Consider the following 20,135-nt stretch of genomic DNA (forward strand, 5'->3'; position numbering starts at 1 on the left):
GCTACAGCAGGAAAACAGAGCCTGCAGAAACAGGACTTGTGAATTATTATCTGGATTATAATTAATGGAAGTTTTTTGTAGGGGATGATACATTTTTCATTAGGGCAAATCATGTCTGACATTTTAAAGTGGAAATTAGAAACCTTAGAAGACTTTTTTAACCTTGAATAGACTACAAGTTTGCATACCGTGCAGGAAATTTCTCAGAAACAAATCTTAATCAAATTAAGATCCTACATCTGTACATTGAGTGTATAAAAAATTAGGAACACCTGCTCTTTATTTAATAAACTGACCAGGTGAATCCAAGTGAACGTTAGGATCCTTTATTGATGTCACATGTTAAATTCCCTTCAATCAGTGTAGATGAACGGAGGAGACAGGTTAAAGATGGATTTTAAGCCTTGAGACAATTAAGGATGGATGATGGATGTGGATGGATGATGGATGATGTGTGTGCCATTCAGAGGGTGAATCGGCAAAACAAAATATTGAAGTGCCTTTGAATGGGTTATGGTAGTAGGTGCCAGGCGCACCGGTTGAGCGTGTCAAGAACTGCAATGCTGGTGTTAGCTGTGCCACTAGAGATTCTGGGTTTGATTCCAGACTCTGTCGCAGCCGGCTGCGACCAGCAAACCCATTGGGCGGCGCACAATTGCCCCAGCGTCATCCGAGTTAGGGGAGGGTTTGGCCGGCAGGGTTGTCCTGGTCCCATCACGCACTAGCAACTCCCGCGGCGGACCGGGCGCATTGCACGCTGACACGGTTGCCATGTGCACGGCCAGGTGTACAGTGTTTCCTCCGACACATTGGTGCGGCTGGCTTCCGGGTTAAGTGGGCATCGGTTGGATTGCGCCTCTGAGGACGCACGGCTCTCGACCTTCGCCTTTCCCGAGTCTGTACGGGAGTTGCAGCGATGAGACAAGACTGTAACTACCAATTGGATACCATGAAATTAGGGAGAAAAAGGGGTAAAAGTAACACACAAAAAAAATAATTAAAATGACATTTTAAAAAGAACTGCAACGCTGCTGGGTTTTTCACACTCAACAGTTTCCTATGTCAGTTTCCCATATCAAGAATGGTCCACCACTCAAAGAACATCCAGCCAACTTGATACAACTGTGGGAAGGGATCCCTTCGACCCCTTATAGAGTCCATGCCTCGTCAAATTGAGGCTGTTCTGAAGGAAAAGGGGGGTGCAACTCAATATTAGGAAGGTGTCGATTTTTTAAGGTATTTAAAAAAAATGTATTTCATAGAGAGAGCTAGAGGTGAAAGGTAGGGGAGAGAGTGCTGAAAGCATATTGGGCCAGATTGGAAACTATACTGGCAGCGGTACATTGTACATGTGCTCCAGCTGCAGTGTCTTCGATCATTAAACCACCTCAGGTCATGCCATTTTGATAGGACATTGCAACTGTCACTCACCCTTTGATCCCGGTGACCAGAAAGTGCAGGCTTCCCTGGATCTTGGTGCAGTTGATGAAACTGTCAATGTTCTGAGAGTCCACTGTCTGTCTAGAGGCTGTGCCTGTTCCTTGACAAGCTAGAGAGGAGAGGAAATAATTAATAAAGCCAAAGTTTCACTACATGAGTGAAAAGGACAGGTTGCTGGAGTAGAGGACACTACAGATCTGTGATATTTGATGGGTGTACAGTATGTGTGGACACTGGACAGATACCTTTGGGACAGAGGCCTCCACAGGGCTCACACCTCTTCACTCCTTTCTTCTCCACCTCCGTCTTATAAGGGGGGCAGCTGCTCACACACGAGCTCCCGTCCACCACAAAATTAGCTGTGGAGGAATGAGAGACAGAGAAAGAGTGGGGCAGAGGGACAGACAAATCGTTAGAATCCATAGGAAAATACACAGGGAGATTGGACCATGCTAGAAATTGATAGATTGAATGTAGTCATGATAATCATGATTAGGACCAGGAGTTGACTGGTGAGGTGTAGTGGATAGAGCATGCTGTGTGTGGACTCACTGGGGCACTGGGCCACGCAAATTGAGCCGTACTGGTACTTGGCGCTGGGGTTGGGCTCCAGTTTGAAGGTGTGCTTGTTGTAGATGAGGGTCTGGGGACACTGCGGCACACAGGAGCCTGAGTTGTTGAAGTTGCGGCAGGCCTGGACAGAGAAAATATAGTTATACATTGCTTAGTAGTATAGGTTTAAACTATTCATTTCTATTAAATGACTATCAGAACTTCTGGTAACACTTCTTTGCAGTATGCTTGTGTGTACAGAAAACTCACAAAGCAGTCTGTGTCCAGGGGTCCGGTGCAGCCTCCTGCACACTCCATATGACAGCACTCACTGGGACTCCTCCCAAAGCAGCGGCCATTACACTGAGGGGCACACACTGTCTTCGTCACTGGGGGGAGAGAGAGAGAGAGAGACAGAGAGAGAGAGAACACTTTGAGCCAGGCGATCTGACTGAGCTGGGTTGTATGCGACAGAGGGGTTATCTAGTGTTGCAAGACAATGAGAAGCAGGTGACTAACAGATCTGGCAGGTGTCATTCCTGGACCCCCAACATGGACCTGGGCATGCCTCATCACATGGCTCTGAAAAACAACATGTCAGAAATGTTAGAAAACGTAGAAGCTACAGTATACAAAAACACAGATCCTTACCATTTAACATAAAAGTTATCCGTACTGTAGCTGTCCCTCCACTAATCTGAATACATAAACATGACAATTGACTTATGCGTGTCCTACCATGTACCTCCCACTGTACTCAAACAAATTTCAAACAAATGTATTCATAAAGCCTTTCTGAGCTGGGTTGTACTCACGTTCAGGCCCGTTCTCGTTGATGATGACCTCAGAGGCTCCATCCTTCACTATGTCCAGCCAGTTCACCTGAGGGGTGTAGCTCAGGAACTTATTCTGAATGATCTGCACCCCTCCCTCCAGGATCTCTGTGGAACACACACACACACACACACACACAAAGGAGGACAAACAATTAGTTTACTGTTTCTAGTCAAGATAATTGGCATAACAGGCCAGAACCCATTGGTGAGTAACCACATCAAAACTGACACAAGTCTGTATTTCTCTCTCACCCTATAGTGCCTCCTCTCACCTCTCATGTTACACTGACAGTTGGGTACATAGTAAAGGGCACTTCAACAGGGACTTCCAATAAAGACATCTACTCATATTGTACCTGACACACACACACACACACACACACACACACACACACACACACACACACACACACACACACACACACACACACACACACACACACACACACACACACACACACACACACACACACACACACACACACACAGACACACACACACACACACACACACACCTCCTTAAACCCTACTGTACTGTATCCATGCCAACAAGGGGTGTGGTTGTACTATGTGGGTGTGGGAGTGCCAACAGTAACATGCAACCTGCCTAGCAGGCTCTCTTTTCTTCATGTCCAGCCTCCCACACGCAGCCATACTACAACTCTAGAGAGGGAGGGTTGTAGTAACATGCCTGCCATTTGTCACTGACACTTTGATGGGACGGGAGCCTAAAATTTAACTATTGAAGTTGGCATGGTAGTTGACATGTGGACCATGATAACCATATTGTTGTTCATGATGATGATGTGTATCACTTAAAGGCTTATCTTCATCTCCATTAACATGTTTTTGAATGTGTGTGAGTGTGTGTGAGTGTGTGTGTGTGCCTTTGTGCGTGAGTTTGTGTGTGCGTGCATGCATGTGTGTACCTGTGAGGTGTGTGAGGCCCAACTCCTCCAGTCCGTGCTGGCCGTCCTTCTGGTAGTTGACGAGGACAGCCAGAGCAAAGCGCTCCTCGAACAGAGTGGTGCCTCTGATGATACGGAGCTGGTCCAGCGGCAGCCGGCTGAACTGGTTAATGGCTATGAGGATGTAGCCTGTCACTTCTCTGATAGACTACAGGGGAGGAGAGAGGTCAGGGAAGAGGGAAAGAGTCAACAAAAAAGTTTTACTCCAAAGTGCAGATGGAATGAGGATACGGCTATGTTTCTCATTGTTGATCTTGGAGGGCTGCACACAGCAAATTAGCACTCATCAATAGTTACCATGAGTGCCGTAACATTAGCTAATCACAGTACCATGACAGTTTCCATGGCTATGTGATAAGTTACCATGGCTGTGTGATCAGTTACCATGGCTGTGTGATCAGTTACCATGGCCGCACCACTGTGTGGAGGAGACTAAGCAGGGCCGGCTCTAGCCTTTTGGGGGCCTAAGCAAAATTTTGTTGGGGGCCCAGCCACCAAGTAGGCAGTGTGTCTCCAGTTATAGACATTTTGCCATGGGGTGAACATTTTTGCAACTTTGCAACACATTTCATGCAATTCTACTCATATGGCCATAGGGGCGGAGACACATTTTTGCACTTTTATAGCAAATTTCCTGCAATTCTACATATTTTGCCATGGGCATGATTACTACAAGTTTACATAACTGGCTAGACAAATTTACCAATCTAAGACTTAGTTAGCTGATATGGCTAATTGAGTGACTATGAATGGTTTGAATCCCTGAGCCGACTAGGTGAAAAATCTGCCGATGTACCCTTGAGCAAGGCAATTAACCTTAATTGCTCCTGTAAGTCACTCTGGTTAAGAGTGTCTGCTTAATGACTGAAATGTTAAAATAGAAACTGCTGATGCACAACCAAACATGAAGATGGCACCGAAGAACACGGCTGACATTTTACATTCTCCCAACCAATTGTGCTATTTTGTTAGTTTTTTTTGCGTTTTGTATAACTTTTTTTTTTTTACTTATTGTGTACATAATATTGCTGCTACCGTCTTTTATGACCGAAAATAACTTCTGGACATCAGCGATTACTCAATGCGGACTGGAAGAAACTTTTTCCTTTAACAAGTCGGACAAGAAGGATATCCTGCTTTCACTGGATCAGGCCCAAATCCCGCCTTTTGCAGGAAGAAAAAACGCAGGAAAAGGGTCCGCAAATCGGGCAGCCTTCTGAGAATCCATAGGCGAGCGAGTAAACTCCCATTGCCATCCGTTCTTCTTGCGAACGTGCAATCATTGGAAAATAAAATTGATGACCTACAATTAAGATTATTCTACCAACGGGACATTAAAAACTGTAACATCTTATGTTTCACCGAGACATTGCTGAACGACGATACGGACAATATAGAGCAAGCGGAATTTTCCATACACCGGCAGAACAGAGACGATACCTCTGGTAAGACGAGGGGTGGAAGTGTGTGTCTATTTGTCAATAACAGCTGGTGCGCGATGTCTAATATGAGGTAGAGTATCTTATGAAAAGCTGTAGACCACACTATCCACCAAGAGAGTTATCATCTATATTAATTGTAGCAATCTATTTACCACCACAGAACGAAGCTGGCACTAAGACCGCTCTCAACCAACTCCATAAGGCCATAAGCAAAGAAGAAAATGCTCACCCAAAAGCGGCACTCCTAGTGGCCGGCGACTTTAATGCAGGGAAACTTAAATCAGTTTTACCAAATTCTAACCAACATGTCACATGTGCAATCAGAAAAAAACAATTCCTAGACTACCTTTACTCCACACACAGAGATGCATAGAAAGCTATCCCCCACCCTCCATTTGGCAAATCTGACCATAATTCTATCCTCTTGATTCCTGCTTACAAGCAAAAACTAAAGCAGGAAGTACCAGTGACTCGCTCAATACGGAAGTGGTCAGATGACAAGGACGCTATACTACAGGTCTGTTTTGCTAGCACACACTGGAATTAGGTTCCAGGATTCATCCAATGGCATTGAGGAGTACACTACCTCAGTTATCGGCTTCATCAACAAGTACATTGACGACGTCGTCCCCCTCAGTGACTGTACGTACATATCCCAACCAGAATCCATGGATTACATGCAACATTCGCATCGAGCTAAAGGCTAGAGCTGCCGCTTTCAAGGAGCGGGAGACAAATCTGGATGCTTATAAGAAATCCCATTATGCCCTCAGACGAACTATCAAACAAGCAAAGCGTCAATACAGAATTAAGATTGAATCCTACTACACCGGCTCTGACACTCGTCGGATCTGGCAGGGCTTGAAAACTATTACGGACTACAAAGGGAATCCCAGACGCGAGCTGCCAAGTGACGCGACCCTACCAGACGAGCTAAATGCCTTTTATGCTCGCTTCAAGGCAAGCAACACTGAAGCATGCACGAGAGCACTAGCTGTTCTGGATGACTGTGTGATAACGCTCTCGGTAGCCGAGCTTTAAACAGGTCAACGTTCACAAAGTTGCTAGGCCAGACAGATTACCAGGACGTGTAGTCAAAGCATGAGCGGACCAACTGTCAAGTGTCTTCACTGACATTTTCAACCTCTCCCTGACCGAGTCTGTAATACCTACATGTTTCAAGCAGACCAACATAGTCCCTGAGCCAAAGGAAGCGAAGGTAACCTGCCTAAATGGTTACCGCTCTGTGGCACTCACATCGGTAGCCATGAAGTGCTTTGAAAGGCTGGTCATGGCTCACATCAACAGCATCCTCCCAGATACTCTAGATTCACTCCAATTCGCATACCACCCCAACAGATCCATAGACGACGCAATCTCATTCGCACTCCACGCTGCCCTTTCCCACCTGGACAAAAGGAACACTTATGTGAGAATGCTGTTCATTGGCTACAGCTCAGAATTCAACACCATAGTGCCAACGAAGCTCATCACTAAGCTAAGGACTCTGGGACTAAACACTTCCCTCTGCAACTGTGTCCTGGACTTCCTGATGGGACGCTTCCAGGTGGTAAGAGTAGGCAACAACACGTCTGCCACTCTGATCCTTAACACTGCTCAGGGGTATGTACTTAGTCCCCTCCTGTATTCCCTGTTCACCCACGACTGCGTGGTCAAACACGACTCCAACACATCATTAAGTTTGCTGACAACACAACAGTGGTAGGCCGGATCACTGACAACGATGAGACGGCCTATAGGGAGGAGGTCAGATAACTGGCAGTGTGGTACCAGGACAACAACCACTCCCTCAGTGTGAGCAAGACAAAGGAGCTGATCGTGGACTACAGGAAAAGGCAGGCCGAACAGGCCCCCATTAACATTGACGGGGCTGTAGTGGAGCGGGTTGAGAGTTTCAAGTTCCTTGGTGTCCACATCAGCAACAAACTATCATGGTTCAAACATACCAAGACAGTCGTGAAGAGGGCACAACAAAACCTTTTCCCCCTCAGGAGACTGAAAAGATTTGGCATGGGTCCCCAGATCCTCAAAAGATTCTACAGCTGCACCATAGAGAGCATCCTGACCGGTTGCATCACCGCCTGGTATGGCAACTGCTCGGCCTCTGACTGTAAGGCGCTACAGAGGGTAGTGCGAATGGCCCAGTACATCACTGAGGCAAAGCCTCCTGCCATCCAGGACCTATATAACAGGCAGTGTCAGAGGGAAGCCCATAAAATTGTCAGAGACTCCAGTCACACAGTTTCCTTTGCTACTGCACGGGAAGTGGTACCGGAGTGCCAAGTCTAGCACCAAAAGGCTCCTCAACAGCTTCTACCCCCAAGCCATAAGACTGCTAAACAATTAATAAAATCACCACCGTACATTTTATATTGACCCCCTCTCTCTTTTGTACACTGCTGCTACACACTATTTATTATCTATGCATAGTCACTTCATCCACACCTACATGTACAAATTACCTCAACTAACTTGTACCCCCGCACACTGACTCGGTACTGGTGCCCCCTTTATATATCGTTATTGTTATTATTTTTGTGTTACTTTTTATTTTTACTTTTTACTTTTGTCTACTTGGTAAATATTTTCTTAACTCTTCTTGAACTGCACTGTTGGTTATGGGCTTGTAAGTAAGCATTTCATGGTAAAGTCTACACTTGTTGTATTTGGCGCATAAAAATAAAGTTTGATTTGATTTGAAATTTCGAACTTTCACCGTATATATTCTACTATTCTACCTCTCAAAAGTAAGTTCAGATCTCGCTTAGTGGCTGGAGGCCCTAAGCAATTGCTTATATTGCTTATGCCTGGGGCCGGCCCTGGACTAAGGTTATAGAACTGCATGTAAGGTGACTCATTTTGTACAGGAGACAGTGACATTATCCACAGGAGACACACTGAGAAGAGCTTTGAGTAGTTATCTGTGCAGCAAAGGGAAGTCTGTGGCCTGACATGTCTGATTGTGTGTTTAGTGTTGTCAGCAGTGGTGGAAAAAGTACCCAATTGTCATACTTGAGTAAAAGTAAAGATGCCTTAATAGAAATGACTCAAGTAAAGTAAGTCACCCAATAAAATACTACTTGAGTAAAATTTTCATAGTATTTGGTTTAAAGGTACTTAATTATCAAAAGTAAATGTAATAGCTAAAATATAATTAAGGATCAAAAGTAAAAGTACAAATATAAATAATGTAAAACTCTTCATTTTAGCAATTACAATTCTTGTTTTTTAATTTTATTTATGGATAGCTAGGGGCACACTCCAACACTCAGACATCATTCACAAATGAAGAATTTGTGTTTGGTGAGTCTGACAGACAAGAGGCAGTTGGGATGAAAAGGGATGTTCTCTTGAGTGTGTGAATTTGACCATTTTCCTGTCCTGCTAAGCATTCAAAATGTAACAAGTACTTTTGGGTGTCAGGGAAAATATTTAAAGTATATAATTTTCTTTAGGAATGTAGTGAAGTAAAAGTAAAAGTCGTCAAAATTATAAATAATAAAGTAAAGTACAGATACCCCAAGAACCTACTTAAGTAATACTTTCAAGTATTTTTATTTAAGTACTTAAACACCACTGGTTGTCAGGAAAATAGACTAGCACTATATTTAGACTTCTGTTGAACTGGACTAAATTATACATACACTCCTGATGCAAGAAACACACACACACACCTGTTGCCATTCATCCACCTGTTCATCCCCTCACCTGTAGAAAAGTGAAATCCCTCCAATGTTCCATCATGGTTATCTCCAGATTGCCCATGACAATCTCACAGCCACTGTACATATCCTTCATCAGTGTGTACTGTGTCTGTGAACTTCCTGTCACGCTCAGTGCGTTCTGGGTGCCGGAGCATATCACTGCGGGGAAAGAAAGGCAAAAGATAGTTCTTCAGTTTTTAGGATTTCACTTCAAAACTCCAGCCTATGTTGTTGTCAGTACTGATCCATTTGGTGCAGTTTTGATGTAACACATCAGCTCACAACATACATTCAAACTCTGACTAATACGTACTGTAATAACTGTCAGTGCTAGGAATAATAATTCATTTGTTTATGCTCATTTCTCATGCCCTTTAGCTTTGCATGCTAACGGCCAGAATGGATACATGTGATGTGAAATAGGCTGAGGCCAGTGCTACATTCAATACAGTAACTGACTGTCTCTGGGGCAGACATACTGGGCCTTGTTTATTGTGGCCTGTAGGAGTCCAGTCCTTTTCCATGTCATTGGGACAGAGAGACTGTTTTGCTATTCAAATCTCAGCCAGATGTCCAAAGAGAGAGAAAGAGAAAGGGAAAGAGGAAGGAAGAGAGGCTAACTCTGTATAATAACGTGTTTGTATTTTTATTTCCAGTTGCTGTTCGATGAATATGTTTCCCTATATACCAATAGGTAATTTATTCACAGATTGAAAGGTAGCTAAGAACAAGCCATACTGTGTTGGATCTGATGGGATGTTGAACTGCACACAGGCTTGCTTGTAACTACCCTAAAGAGATAGACCATGTTAATAACGAAACAGGACGAGACCCAAATGCAGACACAGGAAGCAGATGGTTCGAGTCTCTGGTATTTATTAATAGACAAGGGGCAGGCAAAAGGCAGGTTGAGGAAAAGCAATAGTTCGTAAACCAGGTCAGAGTCGGATGGGTACAGGGAGGCAAGCGGGCTCCGGGTCAGGGCGACCATTGTAGGATGAAACGTTATTGGATGAAAGCCAGGGTCCAGCTAGAGCCGAGATGACAGGTAAGCTTTGAAGAATGGGCCCATTCAGGACCGGGCCAAATCAGGGACGAACATCCAGTTAGCCATGCCCCCTGCCTGGTGCACCTTGTGGACCAGGCTCTTGATTCTCGAGACAAGTGTAGCAGTGAGACAGGAGGTAGGGAGGATGATCTCTGGGTCTGATTGTGTGGCCGCAGAACTGTAAAGGCGGGAGAGAGCATCAGGCTTAACATTCTTGGACCCAGGGCGGTAGGTGATGGGGTCACGAACCGGCTCAAAGCCCGTAACAAAGGGAGTCAACGTGGAGATAAGGAGTAACAACATATATATTTATTAACCAAAGCAACTAAGGAAAATATACAATGGTGTGTGTAATCAGTAATCAGTAGTGTAAGTGAGTGTTTTGCATGAATGTGATAATGCAGGGTGTTGAAAGGTGCCAATGCAAACAAACAAAAGGCCACCAAGAACCACAACACAATCCACAATGGTGTCTGCATGGAGAGACTCTCTTCCATGAATGTGGAAGAGGTCTATTTATCCTGGGACACACCTGGCCCAGGTGTTTCCCATGTAGCTGACGACCCTCCCCATCTCCGCCCACCGGCATCCTAATAAGGAAACAAGAACAAAGACAGAATACGGCAGACAGAGTGGGAGGGTCGTCACATAAAGTTAAACCGAGTGAATAACAGACCCCAATGAGCCTGTCTAGAGTTGAGGAGTTTGGCGATGCGGACATATTCAAGATTCTTATGGTCGGTCCAAACTAACAATGGGTGTTCTGCCCCATTAAGCCAATGCTTCTACTCCTCCTCCTTCTACTCTTCATCTTGACTGCAAGAAGCTCTCGATAACCAATGGCATATTTCCTCTCAGCAGAATTCAGGCGATGAGAAAGGAAAGCGCAGGGGTGCAACTTTTGGTCCTGTGCCGAACGTTGGGACAGAATGGCCCCCACTCCAACATCCGAGGCGTCAACCTCCACCACGAACATCCGGATGGATGAGGATGGGCTGTGGTGAAACGATGCTTGAGATCCAAAAACCCAGTGTCGGCAGCTGGGGACCATGTGAACAGCACCTTAGAAGAAGTGAGTGCAGAGAGGGGAGAAGCCTGGGTGCTGTAGCCTCGAAAGAAGCGCCGCCAGTGCTCTGGCTTCCATGGAAATGTAGAGGAGTTGTGTGGAGATACCCAGCTCAGATACTAGAGTAGCGTCCATGAAGCTCTCGTCAGCCCCAGAGTCAATGAGCATCCGGAGAGATTTAGACCGGTCACCCCACAGCAGGATAACATGGAAAGGAGTACGAGTAATACGAGTTAGAAGACTCCCAGTATGGCCCACCAGCGTTACATATCCACCTGTCCAGTAAAATACCAGGCTCATCAGTAGGTGGGGGCTCGGGTGACATCGGATCCTCTCGGGAATGCAGGCGTCGGGGACTTCCGGGTTTCTTCGGTGGAAGCAGCCGTGGAAGAGCGAGTGTGGACGAGAACAGACCTCCTCTCCCTCCTGCATTCCCATAGGTGCCCAACAATCACCCATAGGTGCCCTTATCCTTATGGTTAAAGCAATGAGGGAGTCGAGGTTCAAGGTTAACACTCGAGCTGCGAGCTCGTCTTTAATCTCCTCCGATAATCCATGAAGGAAGGTGTCAAATGGTGACTCCAAGTTCCAGGCACTCTCAGCAGCCAATGTGCGAAAGTCTACCGCGTAGTCTCCCACACTACCGGAGTCTTGACGTAGTAGAAGTAGCTTTCGGGCCACCTCTCCCGGACCCTGGAGAATCGAACACCTTCCTCACATCCGCTACAAAATCCTGCAGACGAAGGCAAATGGTGGATTGTTGCTCTTAAACCGCTGTAGCTCAGGTGTGCGCCGTTCCAGACATCAGTGTTATGGGAATGAAACGCCTGGCAGGTTCCAGGATCCCCAGCATAGCGCTCCAGAGGAGGTAAGTGGGGTTCTTGGGAAGCCGGGTGAGGCTAGACAAAAATCACCACTGTAGGGGGATTACTGAGCATCTGGGAGGTCTCCGTTGTGACATGCTTCCGGAAAGATAGTCCACGGAATTGTTCCAGTAATGATTTGAAGCCCTGGTCATGGCATTCCGCCAAAGTATGGAGTCCTTCCATAAGATTCTGGAGTAGCTCCTCATGTCTTCCAATGGTGGCTCCATGCAGGGAGACAGTGTTGCGGAGCTGGACCGAGTTTGCTGGGTCCGTCATAGCCAGTTCCTACTATAATGAGGGACAGGATGCAGATGGTTTGATTCTCTGGTATTTATTAAAAGACAAGGGGCTGGAAAGAGGCAGGTCGAGGACAGGCAGAAATTTGTAAGAGTCAGATGGGTACAGAATGGCAGGCAGGCTCGAGGTCAGGGCAGGCAGAATGGTATGGCAGGCGGGCTCAGGGTCAGAGCAGGCAGAAAAGGTCGGAACCGGGAGGACTAGAAAAACAGGAGTACGGAAAAACATGCTGGTAGGCTTGACGAGACAAGATGAACTGGCAACAGACAAACAAAACCCACAGGTATGAATACACAGGAGATAATGGAACAAATGAGAGACACCTGGTGGGGGGAGGAGACAAGCACAAGACAGGTGAAATAGATCAGGGTGTGAGAATGTTGTCTAGTTCGTGTGTTCTCACATGTTGTCTATGTGCTGTGTTCCTGTGCTCTCGCAATGATCGAAATACATGTTCTGAATTAAATCTGGAGACTGAGTAGTCACATAGACATGAGCACCGAACGTGTTAACATGTACTAGTTCATTAGATTCACACAGGGAATAACAATCTGTAAAAGCTAGAAGGTGATTCTGGAGAGAGTAACGTATAGCATGTGATAACAGTCCAATGAGCAGGCCCAGCCATCATAAAGCAGAGATAGCAGCTACTTTATTGTGCTTGTGAAGGAGCAAGAGAGAGAGGGTCACAGGTGCTAGTCTAGAGGAATTTGGACACACTTGGACATCAATCCCAGTCAGACAGAGCACACTGACTCTACCTGGGTAGAGGGTCTAAATTCCTGAACACTACATTCTTAGAAAAAAGGGTTCCAAAAGGGTTCTTTGGTTGTCCCCATAGGAGAACACCAGACATCACCAACAACAATGTCGCCTATGGGCACAAACCCACCGTCGCTGGACCAGACAGGACTGGCAAAAAGTGCTCTTCACTGATGAGTCATGGTTTTGTCTCACCAGGGGTGATCGTCGGATTCGGGATTATCGTCAAAGGAATGAGCACTACACTGAGGCCTGTACTCTGGAGCGGGACCTATTTGGAGGTGTAGAGTGCGTCATGGTCCCACACCAGATACTGACTGTTACTTTTGATTTTGACACCCCCCCCTTTGTTTAGGGACACATTATTCAATTTCTGTTAGTCACATGTCCGTGGAACTTGTTGAGTTTATATCTCAGTTGTTGAATTTTGTTATGTTCACACAAATATTTACACATGTTAAGTTTGCTGACAGTGAGAGGACGTTTATTTTTTTGCTGAGTTTAGAACCGTCTGTGGAATTAGTTTGACATGGAACCCAATAGGGTTCTACCTTGAATAAAAAGTGGTTCTTCAAAGGGTTCTCCTTAGGATCCAGACAGCACCTTTTTTTCTAAGTGTACCTAGCAGCATGCTACATTCCAGTCCTGGACACCCACAAGGTTGCACATTTTGCTCTTGCCCAGCACTTGCATATGTGCAATCTGCCATTGTGAGATTGCATGTGTGTATTAAACGTGTAATAAACAAGGAACATACTTTTTTATATATAACGAATCACCAGCTAGATGATAGGTGTACAAGTTACAACACGAGAGAGTGTCATTTAAGCATGTGTACTGTTCTGTTCAGCTCAAATTGGGCCATGGACTTTGTGCAGTGTAGACACGTTTGGGCCTTGGAATTGTAATTATCATTAGATTGTAATTATGTTCTTCTGTGTACATTGCCCACTGCGAACCATCTTATCACTACCCCACCTAGATTAAGTACTGGGAGAAGCCTGAGCTGGGTCACTGCTATCAGTGGATGGCTTAAAGCTGTTGACACTCAGCCAGTTCAATTACCTGTTGAGAAAAAGTCCTGTGCACCTGCACATGTACACCCAGGCAAACAAAATCACAAACATGTACAATCACCAGACAAACACTAATGTGTATGCAAGTACAATAATTGTACACAAAGAAGGTCATCAGATGCTGTTCAGCCACGTTATCTACCTCCATAGTGTTCCTGTACACTGTTTCACATTGTTTGTATAGAATGGTAACTTTTTGTCTTCTATATTATATATTGTATTGCCTTGTCTTTTTTTAATCGACTATTGTGCTCTTGTTATTTTCTTACTATTTGTATTACTTTTATTAATCTACTTTGTATATTGATAGTTTTGCTACTGTATATTGTATATTTAACAAATAAGGCCCGCGGGTTTGTGATATATGGCCAATATACCACTGTTATGGTCTGTATCCAGGAACTCTGCATCGCGTTGTGACTAAGAAAGAGGAAAGGGGGATTCCTAGTCAGTTATACAACTGAATGCCTTCACCTGAAATGTGTCTACCGCATTTAACCCAACCCCTCTGAATTAGAGAGGTGCGGGGGGCTGCTTTAATCGACATCCACGTCTTCGGTGCCCGGGGAACAGTGGGTTAACTGCCTTGCTCAGGGGCAGAACGACATATTTTTACCAGATTTTTACCAGCTCGGGAATTCGATTCAGCAACCTTTTGACAGCCCTTATCCTTGGTATATTGGCCATATACCACACCCCCGCGGGCCTTATTGCTTAAATATACAATATACAGTAGCAAAACTATTATATACTGGTTACCAATGTAATTAGAGCAGTAAAAATACATGTTTTCTCATACCCATGATATACGGTCTCCTATACCATGGCTTTCAGCCAATCAGCATTTAGGGCTAAAACCGCTCCATTTATAATGATAGTTTTGCTATTTCACATATATTCTGCACTGTTGAGGAAGAGCTGGAAGTAAGCATTTCACTGTATCGTTACACCCGCTGTATTCTATGCATGTGGAGAGGAAGAAAAAGTCAAGGGGTCTGAGTACTTTCCAAATGCACTGTTTATCTACTGTACACAGAAATTGTGGCCAATTGCTTCCTGTTTAAGTCATGTCTTTAGTCACGTTTGTACGGGTCAAACAAAAACACTCTTGGTTGACAATAGAGTCTCCCACAATGCAGATGATGACTGCAGGATGAAGTTGATGAAGAGCAGCTGCATAAAATTGCAGTCGACTGTTGTCAAAACATCATGACTGTTCAATGATTTTTGGAAAGTTCATGCAGTCGACATTTAGGAGCAAGCCCAGGGCCCCAGGGTTCTGGTATAGAAGCTCCTCTCTCTCTCTCTCTCTCTCTCTCTCTCTCTCTCTCTCTCTCTCTCTCTCTCTCTCTCTCTCTCTCTCTCTCTCTCTCTCTCTCTCTCTCTCTCTCTCTCTCTCTCATAATGAAGATATTTTCCTAGACTCTATACCTCTTTTCCATTTTCTCCTGACTATTTTTCTCTGTTGCATATGCAGTCAAGGCTAGATAGTGGTGTCATTGTCCATTTCCTTAGACCAACCAAACACACTAAAAAACATTACTGCCATAGACAGTAACCTAACACACTAGAAAACATTTCTCAGTCCTGGATCAGGTTTAGTAGTCATTTTCATTCAGCTGTTTCCACAGGAAAGAAAAGGGAGGGAAAGAAAAGAAAGAATGGAGGTAGGAGGAGATAAACTATTTCTATAAAGCGATAGAAACGGTGGATGAGGTAAACAGAAACTTGGCTCAGGATGCCAACAGATTACTGCATACCTTAGAGGTCTATTCTCACATACACGCCTCACTGAGATGTATGTTCACACACACACTGACACACACACACACTGACTCACACACACAAACACACAAACACACAGAGCAGAAGGATCAACACACAACACACAGGATCAACACATTCCAAAACGAGATATATCCATTTTCAGAAATGTTGGCAAAAGAGCGTTTTTGGTTTAAAGAATTTACCAAAGAGATTGGTGTGTTTTTTTCCACATCTAATCGTGGCATGGGGTTGTTCAGACTTTCACTGGATGGTTTCATTTCAGAGATACAAACAACCACATTTTGCTGCAAAACAAGATATATATTCACCTCACTCTCAGAAGAAAAAGTAGCATTCAAGAATTTACACAGTCAAATGTGACAAATAATTACATTTGTAATAAAGAACTGAACAAATGATACATTTGATATCAATAAAAAATACAAATAAATATCAATACAGTAATATGAGATCTGGGCTCTGGTCAAAAGTAGTGCACTATATAGGGAATAAGGTGCCATAGGGACAGGACCTAAGTCTAACCAAACACTATACCATTAGAGGTTAGATTCATGATGGGTTGAATTTCTATGTTAAATATACAGGATAAGAAAAATATAATTCCAGCTTAATAATGGATGTATACTGAGTACACCAAACATTAGGAACACCTTCCTAATATTGAGTTGCACCCCCCTTTTTGCCCTCAAAACATCATCAATTTGTTGGGGCATGGACTCTACAAAGTGTTGAAAGCATTCCACAGGGATGCTGGCCCCTGTTGACTCCAATGGTTCCCACAGTTGTGCCAAGTTGGATAGATGCCCTTTGAATGATGGACCATTCTTGATACACATGGGAAACTGTTGAGCGTGAAAAACCTAGCAACTTTGCAGTTCTTGACACATTCAAACTGGTGCGCACCTACTACCATACCCTGTTTAAAGGCACTTACATCTTTTGTCTTATCCAATCACCCTCTGAATGGCACACATACACAATCCAAGTCTCAATTGTCTCAAGGATTCAAAATCCTTCTTTAACCTGTCTCCTCCCCTTCATCTACACTGATTTAAGTGGATTTAACAAGTGACATCAATAAGGGATCCTAACTTTCACCTGGATTCACCTGATCAGTCTATGCCATTGAAAGAGCAGGTGTTCTTAATGTTTTGTATACTCAGTGTATAGCGTTTTGCAACAAAACCCTCATCTAAAATCTTTGGAAATAAACTTTTGAAATATTAACTGTAATGGGTACAACGTTTGGATAAGTATTGTGCAATTACAGAGAAATACATACAATCTAAGCTATTAATACATATTGAAACCAATGAAATCATAAAAAGTGAATGAGTGCAATTAACTTTGTTCAGCAAACATTCACTGGTTTATGCTGTTCCTCTACAGTAGCCATGCACTGCACTAGTCTGGGAGACCAATATATGAAAATAACCCAGCTTTCATACCTCTCTATTTCACAGACACGACTCCAGCATCTGTAGTATGAAACCTGATGATCTGGTAAATGGTTTGTTTTTATTAACCAAAAAACAATCCACATCTTGCAAAGGTGTGCATGCATCATAATATCATTATGGTATGCCATAATTCATCTTCATCAGAAATCACTCAATCATCAACATTTGAAAACAACATGTATCACATAACAAGAATGATTTGATGCGGATAAATATGCTCCAGTGTCAAATCTTGAAACACACACCACACACGCGCGCACACACACACACATGCACAAGCACACACTGTACACATACACACAATTCCGGGTGAAGAAAAACAAGCTTGAAGAGGTTGAGGACAATCCAAGCATCGGAGATGCCTGAGAAAGGGCTGTGATTGGTACGTTTTTATGGCATGGCTGTTATCGTTATCTCTGACCACTGATATGAGTTCATGGCACACAGTGCTTTTATAGGGCCTCGTAATCTAGAGCTCTGTGCCACATCTTCAACGGCTAAGAAAACAAACCACTGCCTGACCAGTGCCCATGGTCACGTATAGGACAAATAATCAAACAACCAATCAATCAATCAAATTGAAATTATATTTCATTAAATTAAATTTGGATCCATTTTAGGATAGGAGCAAAACTGTTTTCACCCCATAGCTGAAATCTAGGACCAGCTGTCCCTCAATAAATAAAGTGTGAGTCATTTAACTGCTTATAATAATTGGGGCACATGCAACTCTGGTCCATTGTGTAATAAACCATTTATTAACTTGTAATAAATATGATCCATACATCATTTACCTTCAATGAATTCACTGTTTACTATATATTTACAACATTTGTCAAATTGTTTACCAGGGGTTATAGATCTCTAGAGAATACATTGAAATAGGTATAGGCCTAGTGTGTGAGCAGAGGAAATAAAGTACTGATTTAATGCAGATCAAAATCTACATTAATTATATTTCCTCAGTTGCGTGACATATATGAGTATATTTACTTCTGCCTATTATCCTTCACTGATGCCAGAGACTCAGTCTGACTATCAACTGCCTCCTGACTTGTTGTTGACTTTGTTTTCCTCCTGCACTGCACCACCTTATTTACCTAAGGCCAGATGACATCAGTACAGAGCCAAAGTTCAGATTCAAATCACAACACTTCACTCTAACATGGAGGCTATACAATCATACCTGACTCACCCTGAATACACCTCACAGATTTGACAAGTTTCCAGGAAGCTTGTTAATGAGTAGCTATTTTTTTAAACTCTTGACCATATCATATGGACACTGGGGTTAAACAACGTAAAGAGGTGCAAAGTGAGAAAGACAGAAAGACAAAATGGCCATTTCTAGGGAGGAGCTGTTTTTTGTTTGCAGCTTGCATTGAGAGCGATAACATACAAAAGAAGCACAGAGACAATTGACACAAACACATAGGCACACTCTGTTCTGAAAGTCGTCTGACGCACAGCAAACAGGTTCTGCACATATGAAACTGGTTTTGTCCCTACGGTCAGATTGACAGCACTGATTTAGGTGAGCACAAGAGATGCACCATTGACTATTTTATGTACACAACTCTGTGGGATTTGTCACTGCTAAAATAAAATAAAAACACTACAGCATGTAGCTTGATTGTGAATTAACACAGTGAGAAAAACATATAGGACAAATTGGCACCAGTGCCACTAAACACTGTTGAATCTTTTTTTTTTGCCTATAACAACATTTCGTAAGCAATGTATATTTTTAGTGGTGTTAAACTTCCTGGGCTTAAAAGTGGGATTATTTTTGTGGTTAAGTCAAATAGAAAACATAATGCCTCATAAAATCGGGGGTTTAGGAAATAATTTGAAAGACATTGCAGCCTACTCAATTTGATGCCGAGCGCAATACAGACACGGAACCTACCTTCTTGGGTTTGAGCGCAGGTAAACTGGAGCCATGTTAGCGTGACGCACAGCGCGAACACCTGCCGGAGACCTGTCATCCTCATTCGGCCAGTCGAGAAAATGTGTCAAACATTACGAGCTCGGAGAGATGTACAATATCGACCAAACTCTGTTATCCGACTGCTCATGAATTGTTAGGCTATGAAATCCTTTGAATAAAAGTCCAAATCTACAAATGAAGTCTTCGAATGTATCCTCTCCTATGTACAGTATCCCAAAGAGAAGAACAGTTCAAGTAAGTCAATTTAAAGTCGACTGAAGAGTCCTCTTGACATTTTTATGTGAGGCAGAAGGCTACTCCGCAGAGTTCAATTGGTTAATACGTTCCTTTAATTGGCAGAAAAACGCTAAGAGTATTGACAAGTACACGGTATGAATAGGTTAAAGGCAAGTGTACATCGGTTTGACACCGAGTTTACAATCTGATGTGTAAAATCATCACTAGTCACTGATTGGACCACAGACTGGTCGTTGAACCTATCAAAGGCAGATGCGCCTTCTGTAGGCTACTCTACAACAGTCTGCATAAATAAAGTCTACAAAGTAGCACATGCCACAAATGGATTATTATTGACCGATCTTTCGTAGTAAATAAAGCTAATTTTTCATTTGCCTATATTAGGTCTATTGGTCATGCTAGTACTGAATGATAAATCAAGATAATTTTTGTATCATATTTCTGATATTTGAGATATATTTAGAAATCCCTACATAATTCTTCCCCTAAATTATTTGAAGAAATAACTTGTAGACAATCTTGAAGCCCTACCAGTTAAATATGATGAACCACACACAATAGACTCAACATCATTTGGGCATCCTGGCTTCTCGCAGGGAGACCTTATCCGGGCTAATGTAA

General features: G+C 43.5%; 1 protein-coding gene across 2 annotated transcripts in view; it reads right to left on the reverse strand.

Moving 5' to 3' along the window:
- LOC135539974 (receptor tyrosine-protein kinase erbB-3-like) overlaps positions 1 to 19,691 on the reverse strand; it is a 36,145-nt gene extending 16,454 nt beyond the window's left edge. For both annotated transcript variants that reach the window (XM_064966253.1, XM_064966252.1), the window contains exons 1-9: positions 19,236 to 19,691; positions 8,968 to 9,122; positions 3,758 to 3,944; positions 2,808 to 2,933; positions 2,512 to 2,574; positions 2,263 to 2,381; positions 1,993 to 2,134; positions 1,686 to 1,799; positions 1,432 to 1,549 (exon numbers count right to left, since the gene is read on the reverse strand). In XM_064966253.1, coding sequence (XP_064822325.1) covers positions 1,432 to 1,549; positions 1,686 to 1,799; positions 1,993 to 2,134; positions 2,263 to 2,381; positions 2,512 to 2,574; positions 2,808 to 2,933; positions 3,758 to 3,944; positions 8,968 to 9,122; positions 19,236 to 19,320 — 1,109 coding nt within the window. In that variant the 5' untranslated portion in view covers positions 19,321 to 19,691. The remainder of the gene's footprint in view (positions 1 to 1,431; positions 1,550 to 1,685; positions 1,800 to 1,992; positions 2,135 to 2,262; positions 2,382 to 2,511; positions 2,575 to 2,807; positions 2,934 to 3,757; positions 3,945 to 8,967; positions 9,123 to 19,235) is intronic.
- Between the last annotated feature and the right edge of the window lie 444 nt (positions 19,692 to 20,135).

Source organism: Oncorhynchus masou, chromosome 5, assembly GCF_036934945.1.
Source record: "Oncorhynchus masou masou isolate Uvic2021 chromosome 5, UVic_Omas_1.1, whole genome shotgun sequence".
NCBI classification, from domain to species: Eukaryota; Metazoa; Chordata; class Actinopteri; order Salmoniformes; family Salmonidae; genus Oncorhynchus; species Oncorhynchus masou.